General features: G+C 39.0%; 1 protein-coding gene across 1 annotated transcript in view; it reads left to right on the top strand.

Moving 5' to 3' along the window:
• The window catches only part of babam2 (BRISC and BRCA1 A complex member 2), a 117075-nt gene that overhangs the window by 40184 nt on the left and 60857 nt on the right, over nt 1-16034 (top strand). The window contains exons 5-6 of the mRNA XM_084743188.1: nt 3320-3514; nt 6483-6557. Coding sequence (XP_084599314.1) covers nt 3320-3514; nt 6483-6557 — 270 coding nt within the window. The remainder of the gene's footprint in view (nt 1-3319; nt 3515-6482; nt 6558-16034) is intronic.

Here is a 16034-nt window from a genome sequence, read left to right as displayed (position 1 = left end):
TCCAATCTCTAATTTAGACATAATAATGAGCTCAACTGGGTTCAACATGGCCAAAAACGTTCCTCAGTTCCCACCATGTAGGAGTACCCCCATACTGTGAGCGTTCGCCAACACAGTGTGACAGTTCCACAAGCATCCAGATTCCTTCAAGTCTTTTAATTCAGCATTCTCTGAAAACATCAAACAATACTTGTCGCTGGCTAGCTACTAAAATACGGGCTGACTAAAGGTTTCAAACAGGCAAAAGGTGTAACCGCCACTGCCCGCATACTTTCATGCCTTCTTTACATTGGAATGGTTGTTATGCAATACATCCATTAGAGGGCACTGCTCAGAGTCAAAAGTTAACCCAAAAAGGAAGGCGAGTCAAAACTTTCTGACACCAACAACCATGGAGACACTGGAGGAGTCTGTAATAATGAGAAAAGGGCAAAAGTTGAGTTAGTGTTGCTGCAGACGGTGGTGGTTTGTGTGGCTGTTAAATACACCGCAATGTGTGGACTTTAAACTTTCTTTGTCGGGGCCTGTGGTCGTGTCTCACTTCAACTGTTGGCTGCACTGCTACGCTGCCCCTCATGACTCACAGTGGTACTGCCCTGTTTCGTCCATATCCATAAGCTTTGGATATGGACGTGCAGAAATACAGGCAAAATGAAGTACTGACAGAAGGCTCCGTCCGTATCTGTATGCTTGTTCAACGTTAAGCATAAATGAGCATTAAGCATGCCGAAACTGCTAATGTGATCCTTACAGAAGAACCAGGAACACAAAAGACACACTTTGAAAAATCAAAACAGCAGCACAAATTTAGGAGTGAATAGAAGCAGGAGTTTAAGTGTCTAGAATATGACACATCAGAAGATTAAATGTACTGCAGTGTTTGCCACTAGTTTCCTCAGCTTGTTTTTCATTTGAAATGATGCCTTCTGGAAACACCACATCACAATTTATGGGAAAAGTGAACAAAACAAGTGTCACAGTGAAGGAAGGCTGTGTTAAATTGTGTTAAATAGCCTTTTCTGTATTGTTTTTACTGGGAATGTAACAGAAACAGAAAGTCAGTCTACGATAATACCACAATTAAAGGTCCACAATATGACATTGAAAAAAAACAAAGGAAATAGCTTTTATAAGATGATAAATTTTATGTGTACAGTATTTTATTATTGTACAAAATTACCTTTCCTTTTATTGAAGAAGGAAGGCAAAAATGCTTTAAATTAAAAGCAGCAGGTCATGACCTAATGTACAAGAAAGTGGCATAAGAAATCTTTGGCAAATGAATGTTTTATTGTGTAAAATTCCAAAACAAAAGCAGCAGCAGTCCTTAGCAGTCCTTTTCTTTAAAAAAAAAACACTGCTTTTATTTCAATATTTGATATATTGTTGTATCCCCAGCTTTTACTTAAATTTACATTTGGGCCACCAAAAATGTGCTTTGGCCACCAAATTTTCATGGCTTGGTGACCTACAGGGCCAGTGCTTAAAAATATAAGATTTGAGCTTTGCTGAATTATCGCGTCGTAATAAAACGATGTAAATAAATTGTTTGGGTGTGACGTGTGCTCCCGTCATGCTACAAACTGCGCCCTTATCAACAATCTATAGCTACCAATCATTATGACAACAGGGGTCAGAAAAGTTGCAGGTCAGGCTGAGTACTTTCCCATATCAATCTAAATTACTCTGTGGCAACAGGACATCCTTCAGCACAACCCTTTCCTTCTGATTTGGTAATGGGAAGTACTTTTTTTCAGGATGACGTGATTACTGCGACATTTTCTTTCTTCTTTCTTTTTCCCCCTACCAAGGTCTTCTCAAGTATCCTCAAAAAAGCACATTATCTACTCACTGTACTGCTGGTATTCATTGTTTTTTTTTTCCTAATGATGTCTCAAGTGTCATTCAGAGTCTTTAGAGTCTAAAACTTTATTTTTGTTGTTGGTTGACAAAAACACAACAGGCAGGCCAGAGGACGGCAGGCGGGGTCATCGTAGGTGAAGTGGAATGCCTGACATCATGTAAAATAAAAATGAACTGAATCTGGTTTGCGCTGCAGTGTCAACATCTGTGGTCCTCTGTGTCCCTGATTGCCCTTTGAAATCCCAGAAGTCTTCATGACTTCATCCCTGACTTTGATTTGTGCAAAGCCAGAGTATTTCATGAGGGAGGTGTCTCCCATTCATGTATCATTCTTCTAGTACAGAAGAAAAATTCAGGAGAAAATAAAAATAAAACACCAAAACAAGATGACATTTTTTCCAGTCTTTTTTACATTTTTTGGTAGCATATCTCAGAGAAAAAGTCAATCATCCCATAATATACATTTCTTGAACTATTCCTATCCACGCAGGAATTTTTAGCGACTCTTTACCCTGCCATTTTTGGTTGTTGCATTTTTACTACCTGCTAGTAGTATTTGTAAAAAGTATCTGTCCTGTTCTTTTGGCACGTTCCCCAAATACATAACGCTGAAATTGAACTGAAGCTGGGCTGATCATAGATGTGATCTCTGTTACCACGTCTGTCCAGTAAGAAGAAATATTAGGAAACTCCAGCAGACGATAAACGTATTAACACACATTCTCCGACTCTGACCTTGTTCAGGGTTGTTACTTTTGATTTGTTTTTTTAGTTTTCCAGGTGAAATCCCTCCATAAATCTGAGCTTGAGGTAGCAGACATTGTCCTTCATATGTTAACTTTATGCTAGCCTCTTTCTCCCACCTTGATTTGACGTACAATGTGGAAAGATCCCTTTTTGCAAAGATGAATAAATCTTAGAGGTCAGTTTCCTGCTATTAACTGTCAGCCACAATCTTAATGTCTGAGCTCTCTAGAGGTTGTTATCTAACCACACGTATGCCAGTGAGTTCAGACTGGGTGTTTCTGTGTATCTTTCCATAATGCTGGAAACAAACGAGTCCACGGTCAAGACAATTGGTAGTCATCCACAACATGAGACACAATGTTCCCTTTGGCTCCAGTGTCTCAACAGGATGTTGCCATCAGATGACGTCTGAAATCTTGAAATCTGCTCAAAACATAGCACCCTGTCTGTTTTTAATGCCATATTGAGGTCTCTTTTTGGGCCTAAATTCAGTTTAGAGGATTTCTGGCAAAATCTGCCCCGACAGAAAATAAATATATAAAGCTGCTAATCCTCTCAGTTCATTTGCTTTCTGTAATTATTATAGTGTTTATGTGATTTTATGTGATAGTGATTTTACATGCTAACATGTTGCTGACATGAAACAAACAAAAAAAAGGATGAATGGCATGTTTTCTGTCTGTCCTTCTTTCCCCGGTGTCTACCTCAGCACTTGGTCCAGTGGGATGCTGGGAACCCAGAGTGTTTGCTCCAGCTGGTGAAGGAGCTCATCCAGCAGTACCACCACTACCAGTGCCAGCGTCTGCGCGAGAGCTCCCGGCTGCTCTTCGAATACGATAGCCTGCTGGAGGATCCCAACTACGGCCGCAACATGGAGATCTACGCCGGGCGCAAGAACAGCTGGGTAGGCGACCGGTTTAGTGACTCTGTGTTTGTGATGTCCTGTGAAGAGTCGTGTGATGGTGTTACAAAATGCCTCAAAGGAAATGTCACCCTGGAAACACTCCTCACATGTTCTTCTTATGGCTTGTTCAGTTTTGAGGTGAGAAAATCAATACTTGTGATGAGATGAGATGGGATCATATGAACAAGCTCTGACTCTATTCAAAAAATGCTAAAATCTTATACTTAATTACAAACTGTTGCAGGCAGGCCTCAGAGGAAAATTCCATAGGAAGTAGCATGTAATACGACTTCCTGTTTGTTTGTACAGAAGAGATTGTGTCAGACAAGTCACTTGTTTTTTATTTGAAACATTTATTCTGACCGTTCACAATGTGTTGCACCATAGTACATGATTTCCAGATGACTGTTGGCACGTGTGCGTCTGTATGCCTGTGCAGAGACACATTCTTGAGGAACACAATGACAATAATGAACAGAACATAATCCAATTTCATGCTCACACTGTGTTGTACATTTCAAGTTAATTATTGGGTTTACAACATCATACTGCCTACATTTGCATATTATTACAGACCTGTAAATCATTCCAACTATATAATGCTTCAAAATAGTTTTGTGTTATTAGAATTTGTGTTATTTAACATCATGTAGATTTGAACACATCTCATGAAATGTGTTTTGCTAATGAACAGTGAACATAATCAGAGCGATAATTAACCAAAATAATGAACCTTTTTTTGCTTAAAGGAGAAATTTGTAATATATTTACTGTAATAAATCATAAAGGATAAGGATGTTGTTGTTATGAATGTGTACTGATAAGCGCCCTCTTACTAGATTGGTGAAGGCACATGCTGTATCTATATGTCTTCAGTTCCAGCCAGGGACCATGATTGCATGTCATGTCTAATGACACGCAATAAAGTTGTTAATAAAGTTTCTCCAATTACAAAAAGGCCAATAATGCCCCACAATAAATGCACAATAAATGTCAGGGCCAAATGGGAAATTTATATTATTCTGATAATTAAAGTATAGCTGATAAATACTGATAGATTGTGATGTCAGGTTTTTTTTTCAGTCAGAGCTGTAGAATATTAACTCATTCATCTTTTCATGTTTCAAAATTACAGGTTACATGAACTCCTTTTTAAAATACAAATGTGAAATTATCGGTTACGTTACGGATATCAGCTGCAAAGAATCCAATCAGGGTGTCCCTTTATAAAAAAATGAAAGACAGTTTGCCGCTGATGATCTATGAGCTGCCCGTTGCAAAACCCCATCATGATTTTTAGATAAAGCCCCAGATAAAAAGGGGCAAAATATTCTAATATCTGTGGCTGAATAGGTGAAGTGATGTCACAAAGTTGTGTGTTTTTTGAGCAGCAACCAGTCACAATTAACAATTATAGATTTTGCAGCTGAATAATTGTATTCGTTTTGCTCATTAGGGCTGAGAATCAATCCTCAAGAAGTATTCTTCTATACTGAACAAAATGTGCCCGCAGTTCAGTTCAGCTCAGATCGTCTTGTCCCACAAGAGGAAATTCTTTTTTGCTGCAAAGCAGCCGGATAACATAAACTATAAATACATAAAACATGTCGCCAATAAGTCAATTGAAGAAATCAACAGAGCTTGTGCTATACAGACCATACACAGCACAATAAAAGTAAAGTGTGATAAGAGCAAAACACAGCAGGAGTAACAGCAGTGAGAAGATAATATAATGTGCTACTGTGAGGAGAAGCAATGGGAACTTTTTGGTGTGTTCAGAATTAAGAACACATGAGATAAATGGAAACTTAAACCTGTTGCACCTGATTTTTTTGGAAACCTGTATCTGATCAGAGCAGAGGATGTTAAATTCCTTAAAGACAGGTTGTTCAGGTCAGATGATCAGAGGAAAGTCGGGACTGATTCTATAATGGAGCTTTAAAATAGCACCATCAGCTTTCTGTCAACATTAAATAGTCTTTCTTGTATATTACCTGTTCAAAGCTCTTTTTCCTGTCAATATAAGTACCAAGGTACTTAAAGCTGTCAGCAGTTTCCACTTATTGTCCTGTAGCACCAGTCTGAGAAGGTGGAAGTGGTGTTTTTGAGGTCTGTAACCATAAAGTGTCTTTGGTTTTTAGAAATGTTTAGTCCCGCAAAGCAGTCACCTCACCGCTGTACAAGATCACTGACCACAGGCCCATGTGGTGACTCACTTCCATGAAACAGACTGACAACAACTGTGTCATACACAAATGTAAGAATGTCCCTGTCCTCTTACTGTCTCCTACAAGTCGTTGGTGTAGAGAATAAACAGTAGTGGGGACAGGTGGAGGACAAATGCTGCTTAGATGACACTATTTACTTTGCGATTTGATTCTGGTTTTTGAAATTTGGATATCGCATAATATTGCATTTGGATATCTGATAATATTATACAGTATATATATAAAATTAACGTTATTGCCAAAAATGACATCAGGGCACAGAAACCGGAGACTCTTCTGGTATTTTTAATAATTCTAATCAAAAAATGAATGTTGAAGAAGAAAGATTGAATATACATAAAATGCTGCAAAACAAAACAAAAAAAGTAAAAAACAATCAGCGTTATATTCTGAAAAAACAAAAAAAACAAAACAACTTTTCATATCAGTCCCAGAGTGGCTGTGATAAACCAGGCTCTAGATTAAAGCTTATAATTTAATAAATAATCATAATCCACAAACTAACAGTTCTGAAGTTTTTTTTAGTAACTGCTACAGAATTTTAATTATTGTCTTTGATATTGTATTTTTGTCCATTCCTAATTTTGTTAATAATAACTCTATCTGCAGACTGTATTTTCATATGTTTCATACATTTACATCTATCATTTTTCATCCATAAAGGCATCATTTTTGTTACCATATGGCCTGTATGTTGTACACTTTGGTAAAGATCTCCGCCTCTGCTTCTTGTTCTCCAGACAGGGGAGTTTTCAGCCCGGTTCCTTCTCAAACTCCCCGTGGACTTTAGCAACATCCCCGTCTATCTCCTGAAGGTAATTACCACCAAACCCCATTCACATTTTGGCTCATTATAAAGGTGCACATGCGATACGCATGCAGACGTTGCTGCCGACTCCTCCAAGTATCTCTGACACAATCAGATATTATGAGTCTTCATGTGTTCACATGTATGTGTGTCCATATGTTTTTTATATGTGCATTGATAACAGCAGGGTTTATTCAAATGATCTGCAATGCAACTGCGTGTGTGTGTGTATATGTGTGTGTGCATGTATGCAGACTCCGGTCTTGGGGGCTGTGAGTTGACTAATCAGCAAGCCGTCACTCTCGATCTGCTCTGAGCCGCGTGGTGTCTGCAGGCAGCTTAGCCCTCTCCCTCTCTCTCCCTCTCTCTCCCTCCCTCTCTCTCTCTCTCTCCCTCTCTCTCCCTCCCTCTCTCTCTCTCTCTCTCTCATCAGTGATTGCTTTTACCCCTCTCTCACTCCCTCCCTCATCTCTACTTCTCTTTTCACTCTCTGCTGTTGCCCCCACACCTCCCCTCCCCTCCCTCCTCATCTTGGACTGGCTGCACGCTGCAGGCCCTGGCTCTCTGGCCTTTTCCAGTCCGGGCCTCTTGTTTGTGAAGGGAAATGATGGTAAACATAAGGGAAACGGCAACCGCCATCAGCCTCACATCAGCCTTTGTCCCTGTGTCTGTGAGACCTAGAGCACCGAGACACTTCCCCTCTCTGCGGGCTTTGACTGGACTCATCCAAAGTCCTATTCCACAGCCGCATGAAAGATATTTATTTTTATATTTATTTATTTTCTACCTGCGTGTCTCGAGGCAGGAAAGTTTCTACGCCTCAGCCCTGAAGCGAGCTCTATCGGTGACATTTTTTTTTCCTCCAAACAAGCATGCTGTCACTTGCCGGAGGTGTCTGTGAAACACGAGGCAGACACACTGACACCTTGAACCAGTGGGTGGTGGTAGCAGTGTAGCCATTGACACAATATTGTCAAAGCAGAACTCTCTGTAATATTTAGTGTGTTTATTAGAGGAATGAAATCTTGGATGTGGATGTACATTCCTGTCACCCTAATCATATCATGTTCTTTGCTTTACATGCTCACACACACACACACTCTCTCAGTATTATGCTGTATTTGGCAGCTGGGGTATACATAGTATCACCATGGGAGTGCTTGAAGACTAAGGAAGAGTATCGACTCGCAGAGAGGAAAGTAATGAACATCAGCCCACACCTTGTCCACCTACGCATTACTGAGGAACGGGATTATGAAGCATATAGGCTGGACTCTAAGAACACGGATGTACTGTACGCCAAAGCGATGACCTGAATTTTCAGTTTGACAGTTGTCGTGCAATTAGTTCTGTCAGTGTGAACGCCGTCTGGAGTCTTTTTGTGCATTGCACATTTGTGCACTCCAAGTAATTTCATACTGTTGGAATGCAATTAATTTACTCCTACAGAACTTCCTGACTGAGCAGATACATATAAACCCTATATGCATATTCACTTTAAAGGAGCATTGCAACTACAATTTTTGTGACTTTTACAACTGTTTTTCAGTTGTAGATTTGACCTGTTGTGGCCCAAATGTATTGTAACAGACAAATCAGGTATAGTTTACACTGCACAAATAACAGGAGAAGTCATCTTAACAGTGGTTGATTATGTGTTCTGCTGGATTTATTTAAAGGGGTAGTTCACTCAAAAATGAAAATTTTAAACATTTACGCACCGTCAGGCTCAACTTTTGCCACAGTGCACCACCATGTAATCCAGCAAGGATGTCGGCCAATCAGCTATCTGAAAGCACACATTCTCAGTAGATCTCATGAATGTCCGTATCTACTGTTCACTATACCAGGTGATTGTGGCAATGAAGGATAAAGTTATTGTCACCACTTCTTGTCTCGAGGTATTATAAACCATTATGCAACGTTTCAGTGGGTCTATTTAATATTTAAATTCCTCGATCATATTTCCTCATTTGACCGGTACCTGAAGCAACACGCCCCCACAAAAGCAGCCCCTTGCATTATTTTAACATAGGTCTGTTTTCGGTCTGAACGCCCACTAAGCCCTCAAAATGACTTACAACCTGTTCAATAGCCGGTCTGTCTTTGCGGGGAGAAAAAAAAACACTTCAAAAATCAAAACGGTGATGCTTTTCAGACAGAACAGAAGCCATCAGCCAGGTACTGTAGGTAGAGGTCAGACTGTTGACCCTGATTTGAATCAACCTCCTCATCAAACCCATGGATGTCCTTGCTTGAGGAGGGAGGGTTTGGCACTGAAGCGGAAATCTGTTCAGACATAGGCTACTCCGCGCTGCTAGTGAATGCCGAGATGTTGCTGGTGGGCGCAGAGCTGTGGAGGACGACTGTTACCTGGAGCGAAGCATCCGCGTGGTCTGAGCTCACCACAGTGGACATGTTTACCTTCCTGCATGGTCTGCCCAGCCTCGGGGAGGGGGGGAGGAATATTTATTTATTAAATTTTTTGTATTTTTTTTTTTTTTTTAAAGGGGGCAGCCCGTCATAGTCAAAATGAAAGAGTTGGAAGGACACCGAGAGCGGAGATGAAGGAAAGATAGTGAAATGCACACGGATGGATGTTGGCAGTTTTTCTTCCTCTGTAAAGGGCGCGCCGTCCTCTCGGGCTCCGTTTTAGTGTCTCATCCTTTGATCGTACCTTGACCTGTAGGTTGTCGCCCATTTGAAGTGGCTTTTACTCACACCCTCTCATTTAGCATTGACCTTTGACCTCCTGCTGCATTGCATATTTGTTCATATCAGTCAGGTCTTTCAACGTGACTGTTGGTTGCAGTATAATGTGTCTCATTTGCTATAGACTAGTTAATGGAAGACTGCAGAATGTATCACGCAATCTCCAGAACTGAGACAAAACCATATTTTGAGGGGGTTTTCATTTTTATTCTTCAGTTATGATGGAAAATATATTTTAGAAGACCTCGTAACAGGCCAGCTTCCTTGTGAGCAGCTATTTTAGTTTTTAAAGTTGCTCAGAGTTCTCTTAATGCTAATCAAAATACACATTTTTAAACCCTAATTCTTAATTAGTTTTGATTTAGAAGGGCTGCAGAGTTGACATGTTATGGTTGAGACACATCGGATAGCAATATTATTTAATGACTTTGCAAAAAAAATAGAAAGCTGCCCAGTGCCAGAGCAATATCTCTGCCTTTTTAAAAACCAGGAAGTGAGACAGGAATCCTCAAGGTATAGCTTTTAATGTCTGATCAAATCATGTTTTTGTAAAAATCTGACAGAGTTGACGTAAATCTGGGACACAACTTTAAAGTGCCAACATTGTCATCACAGAAAATCAATTTTAAAACAAAGATTATAACGACACGCTTTTATACCTATGTTATCAGTAGGTATTGTAAGTTTTTTGGGGTTTTTTTTCGTTTGAAGTTGTGAAATCTTGTTGGACGTGGGGTTTTTTTTGGCCACAGAGCAAGTTTAGAAATTAAAAAAAATAAATCAAACCAAAACATTTCATAAATTACATGTAATGCATTTGTACAAATCCTTAAAAAAAAAAAATCACCAAAAACTTGGAATTAGAGTGTTGGTATTAATATTTTTTTTTTCTGTTTTTTTGTAGGACATGATTTGCCCCAGTTCTAAAGAATGAGGTGATATTCAGGCGTACATTTTAAAAAATACACATTTATCTAATTACAGCTGTTACCATTTCATTAAAACATGTCCATCTTGTGTCTCACTGGGCCGTCCTCCTGTCTGTCCGTCCTTGCTCTGTACAATGCGTATATGTGCAGCGGCGGCTCGCCTCTAAATGTCCACACTGATCTGCGTGGAGTGACGGCACATTCGTGACTGAGCCCTCTCTGCTCTCGCTTCACTTGAGCTTTGTTTCCCCCACAAGCACTGACCCATGTCACCAGCTCCAAAGCGTTTGCAGTATGTGTGTGTGTCTCCCTGCGTGTGTGTGTGTGTGTGTGTGTGTGTGTGCGAGGTTGGCAGCCTCAGCTGTCATTGATCCAATAGGATGTTTCAGGTGACCCAACTCATGTGAACTAACTGATATCTGCTGCTCCGTAGCATTGTGTGTCTGATAAAAATATAAAACTATTTCTGTTGAGCTCAAAGATTCCCAAGTAGTGGATTCAAAACCTGAAAAATGAGAGAGAGAGCATAGTTTAGGTTAAAATGATCACTCTTTTGTGTTTCTGGGGTTCCCCTCTAGACACGAGAGCAAAAACGGTGGCCGCTTGGTGACGGTCTTTCTTGTTACGACTAAATAGTCACTAAAATATGTTTCTGTGAACATTTTAAGTGAGAAAAAGGCCATATAGTAACAGAATCACAACACTTTTATCCACCAACTCTTGAGAAAACGAAGAATGCATTTGTTTTGGTCTGAGATACTTGTGCTCTATAGTGACCTCTAGGGTAAAAAATGTCATATACAGCACCTTTAAACATAAGACATAAAAGAGTCAGGCTTGCTGTTTGTTCCTGTTTCCAGTCTTTGTGCTAAGCTACACTAACTGGCTACTATTTAATATATATGAGAATGACAACTCTCTGCAGGTAAACAAACATTTTTTTTTCCCAAAAAGTCAAGCTATAGCTTCAAGGCCATATTCGTATTTGTATATTCTTTAACCTTTTTTTTATCCCAAGCCTCTCTAATGCCCAACAACCAGCATCCAACCCCCCCCAGGTCAGTTTTGCTTCCTGCAGAACTGACCTGAGGGAGGGTTGCATTGAGCCCTGGGCGTTCCTGTATCCTCGTTTTGTCCGTACAAGCTTTGCATGCTTCAACAAGAGCACTTACATCTAATTATTTTTACTCTAATTATTTTTGGTCTTGCATCCTCGCCCCCTCCCCCCCTCTACACACACACACACACACACACACACACTCACACTTTAACCTTCGGAGCTCCACAGGCAGCAACTGACAGGGGAGGGTCAGGGTGAAGCAGAGCCTTGGGCTCTCATTCTGTCTTTTCATTTGCGGTGCCGGCGTCACTGACTCCATCATTTCTGTGCTTCTTTTTCATTTCCTGTCTTGTGTTTGATTCTTTCATCCAAATATCAACTTTCAAATTAGCCTTGAGCACACTTTGCATTCCCAAACAAGTTTTCTTGATAAATGAGAAATTTAAAATAACTAAAATCACAAATCATTAAATTGGAAAAGAAAAAGTAACATCCTCGTCCTGTCACTTCCATTCTAATTAGATAACGTTGATGTAGAGGCCATTTTGTTCTTGAATTTCCCAATTTTAATATTTCCTGCTCCTACTATTTAAAGAGCTACCAATCAGCTTCAGTAAACACTTCAGAGAAGGGGGACAAAACATGAAAATTTCCTCCTAATGATCCTCTTGAAAGATGTTCCCGGCGCTCCTCGGGGCTGTGTTTAACAATGGTGCTGTCTTCCACCTCGGTAACAGCAGGGTGAGAGTGCAGCGTTGTTCCCCCCTCGGGGGCACAGTGGAGGAGCTGAGGACAGATTGAGGGTATTGCTGGGGTTGGCGGCAGAGCGTGGGGCGAGCGCATCGCTGTGTATACAGAGGGCTCTCGACGTGACATATGACGACAAGCAGACCGTTTTCTTGTGCATGATAATTGAAGTGCAGTTGCACCTGGGACTTTTATCAGAGTGCTTCATTTCGGAATGTTGAAACAGTACACTGGTGAGGAAAAGCTTCTGGTGACAGCCATTAAACTATACTCTATATTGAATAGAATCAGCTGCCACTGTGTTATAGGGCTGGGTAATATGGACAAAATCATATACTACATAAATGCACACTCATTCTGAAATTTATACACCTCTAGGTCTCAATTGTTAGTTTCAAGACTTCTTTGATGTTTATTTTTGAAAATTATGATCCAATTTTAGAGTAAAATAGACTAAAAAGCACAGTATGCTTTCAGGCATGGCAAGCTTGTGACTGACACGTCTCTGCCATGACGTGACCTCAGGTTCTCAGTCAGGTCCAATCAGGATAGAGGTATAGAAATGCCCATCATACTCAGCTCCACCATCCAAACATGGTCACTTCTGGCTCCAAAAAACCCAAGATGGCGATGGCCAATGGGTGACATTGGTTGACGTCCACTCTTTTTTTTTTTTTTTTTAACACAGTCTATGACTAAAATTGTGAATTTTCCAGCCCTAATATTACCCACGTTGTTTCGATTGCAAAATAGCTCAAGAATATGCAGCAATACTGAGCTTAACATGTAATTTGAGTGATTAACCTCTTCTCAAAGCAGCTGCCTCTGTACACAGTGATTTTTCTCTACACCAGCATCACTGGAAAAAGAAAAACATCCCCATAACCTCTAACCTGTTTAAGAGAGTTGTTGCCTTTTTTCGTGTTAAATGGGTTACGACGGGATCAAACCGGAAGCGCCGCTGATAGCACGAGGTCAGCTTTTGATTAATTCAGGGAGCTGATTAAGTAGGTGGTGTTTATTCAAATCAATTGATTTACCATCCCACTCTTCACCTCTATGTATTTCTGTATTTACGGGTAGTGTTGAGGTTTTAAAATAGATCAGCAGCATTAACAGTCAGTCAGTCATGGCCAAGTAATGAACTCATTTACAGCAAATGATGCAGCCGTTATTTGAGCAGTCATTTGCAGAGTGTTTGTGGTTGGACAGTGATGCTGATGAATGTTTGTCATTCAGTCCTAAATTAGATTTACAGCAAACCTGACTGATGATATGTCTTTTTTATTAAACTGATATGGAAAATAATATGCTTTTCCTTTTAAGATTTATGAATCTCATACCACTGAGCTCAAATTTGAATTTATACAATTGAAATAGTTCATTTAATTTATTCATTATGTTACGTTTGTTGTGAAGCAGGGCGCACACTGCCATGCAGTAATGCTTTTTTAGAAAGCCTAGGCCAGCGGTCTGCAACCTTGACGATCAAAAGAGCTGTTTTTGGCCAGAAAAAAAAAAGTTTAAAAAAATCTGTCTGTACCTGCAACTATTAAATTCTCTCTTTTCGCATGTTGACTCAAAATTTCAAGGCAACGTACTGCAACAGATTTTTGAGTTTTGAGCCCAACTCAAGCTCTTTGAAATATACTTTAAAAAGTTTTCAATGATTTTATAATCTTTGAGATACTTTACTATTCTTCCTTAGACAACTTGAATCTTAAAGTTTTAGAAACTCAGAAAAAATGAATTTCATAATTTGGTCACAGTGAGCTGTGAACCTAATTTGTCATTATTTTGGTTGCTGGAAATTAAACGGTATTACGGTTTTTAACATTCACTTTCACTTGAATGAACGTGCATTTTTTTTGGTTGTCTCTTAAACTCAAAGATTTAAGTTTATCTAATGAAGAAAAGTAAGTTAGCACAACAAAAGATTAATAGCTGGTAAAGCTTTTTCAAAACTTAAGAGTTTGAGTTGCAGATCTATTAGAAAGATGTGTTGCAGCACGTTGCCTTGAAATTTTGAGTTGTCGCAACTTTTTTATAGACTGACAACAATGATAAATCCTATTTGATCAACTCACCCACTTCATCAGCTCAAATCTTCCCCAATCCTTCAAATTGTGACCAGGAATAGAAAATAAATGAATAAATCATTGAAATAAAACCAAACAAATCCTCAAACCAGGGTCAAGTACATAGACCACTATTTTTCTTCTTTTTTTTATGTATACAATGCTTGTAATATGTGTCCTTATATGATTATTATATTATTATTATTCTTATATGATGAATTAATTCGTTTTTTTCCCCACAACTATTGGCCATTTTTTCCATATTCATATAATGACACGTTTCTTTCCAGCGTATTATTTTAGGAGGTATGTGTATTTCCATTGTTTTAATATAAGTTAAGAGCAATCCAACTCTGTGGAGGCCTGGTGATGTTCTTTAACTTATCATGAAATACAATACAAATTCATGGATTAAAATTACATTTTGCACCCAGTCTCTCTGTTAACCAATATTCTATATTCTAAATCAGATCTTCCCAGATTTATTTTATCATATTTATTGACTCTCCCTCTTGAACAGTGTGGTCCGAACATAAATTTACACTGGATTAAATGCTCATTTCCATCGACTAAATTCCGACAATCACTCCGTCTTAAATTAGTATAATTTCTCTTTAAATCTTGGTTCCACAACTGTAGTCTAGATTGCAGAAAGGTGTTTCCTGATTATGATTTCTATAAGATTCTGTAAACTTTACCTTTTAATTTATTAATTGTTTCTAAATCAAACATGATTACTTGACGATACTTTTTTTTTTTTTTTGCAGATCCATCCAAGAATTAAATTTGTTAGGAATGTTCCATGAACAAGTACTTGCTGGAATTGACATTGACTCACTCACAATACTTTTCATTTTTCTCTACTTTGCTGCTAAGTTCCTTATTATAACATTTACAGAGCTTTTTTTTTTATCCATTCAAAATGTGTGAAAAGAGGTTTTGAGGATCAGCATGAATCCTTTGCTCTTCTGTTGTGCTGTTAACTGTACGGTGTGAGTAAAATCCTTGAGCAGCAAGGTGCTATAGTTCTAAATGGAAAATTAAATTCCCCTTCCAATTTTGGAATATTTAAGAACCTCCTTTTAATTATATGATTTTTCTCACTCCATATAAAGCCGGTGTGGTACAACATGTTTTTTTAATTTTAAATGATTAATCTATCACTATTTTTGCTCATTTATTTTTTGTTTTTGAGCAATTGATTGGTTAAACTTTAATATGATTCCATATTGAATGGCAGTATTCTGTCACCTGAATACATCCATGCATGGATGTTAATCTCTTAGATATTTCTCACTTTTAGATATCAACTCATTTGGTTTAAGGGTAAATTGCGATATGTCATGGATTTCAACTGTTATGTTTATTCTTTCACAACAAATATTGCTGTCAATCAAATCTTTTGTTGACGCTTTACTCTCTTACTTTTATATAAGCGACAGTCCTCTGCATTAACCTGAAGTTCCTGTAACTTGTTTAAAGCTGCCAAGTGAAATTCAACTACAGAATTACCAGATCATGAACATGACATCTATAGATTGTGCCTGTATCACATTAAACCATGGAAAACAGTCAAAAAAAACAAACAAACAAACAGCAAAATCTTCCAGAGTAGTATTTACAGTGTAATGATTTCCAGTCTTATCAATTTGAGCACCTGACTACTCCTTTAAAAACACTTTAAATCAACACCTCCTCTTCACAAAGCCCAGATTAAGGGAGCTGGAGAATGACACAAAGCCACTTATGTGACGGCCTACACCACTGAATCACCACTGGCGGCGGAGCACCTTTTGGGTATTCCAGGGCCGGCGTTCATGCTTGTTTGTGTGTTTGTCCTTTCTTGTGAGGACACGGTGGCTACCGCAGCTTTTCCGAGAGATAAGCCAAAAAAACCTCGTCAGTTGTGCAGCAGCTGCGGTTACCTTACCTTTCCGGTTGCCACATAATTGCTGCTC

The sequence above is a fragment of the Lutjanus erythropterus genome, chromosome 18 (assembly GCF_056507025.1).
Source record: "Lutjanus erythropterus isolate fLutEry1 chromosome 18, fLutEry1.hap2, whole genome shotgun sequence".
Taxonomy (NCBI): Eukaryota; Metazoa; Chordata; class Actinopteri; order Lutjaniformes; family Lutjanidae; genus Lutjanus; species Lutjanus erythropterus.
Note: the sequence above shows the minus strand (reverse complement) of the source record. Positions and strands in the feature narration are given on the sequence as shown.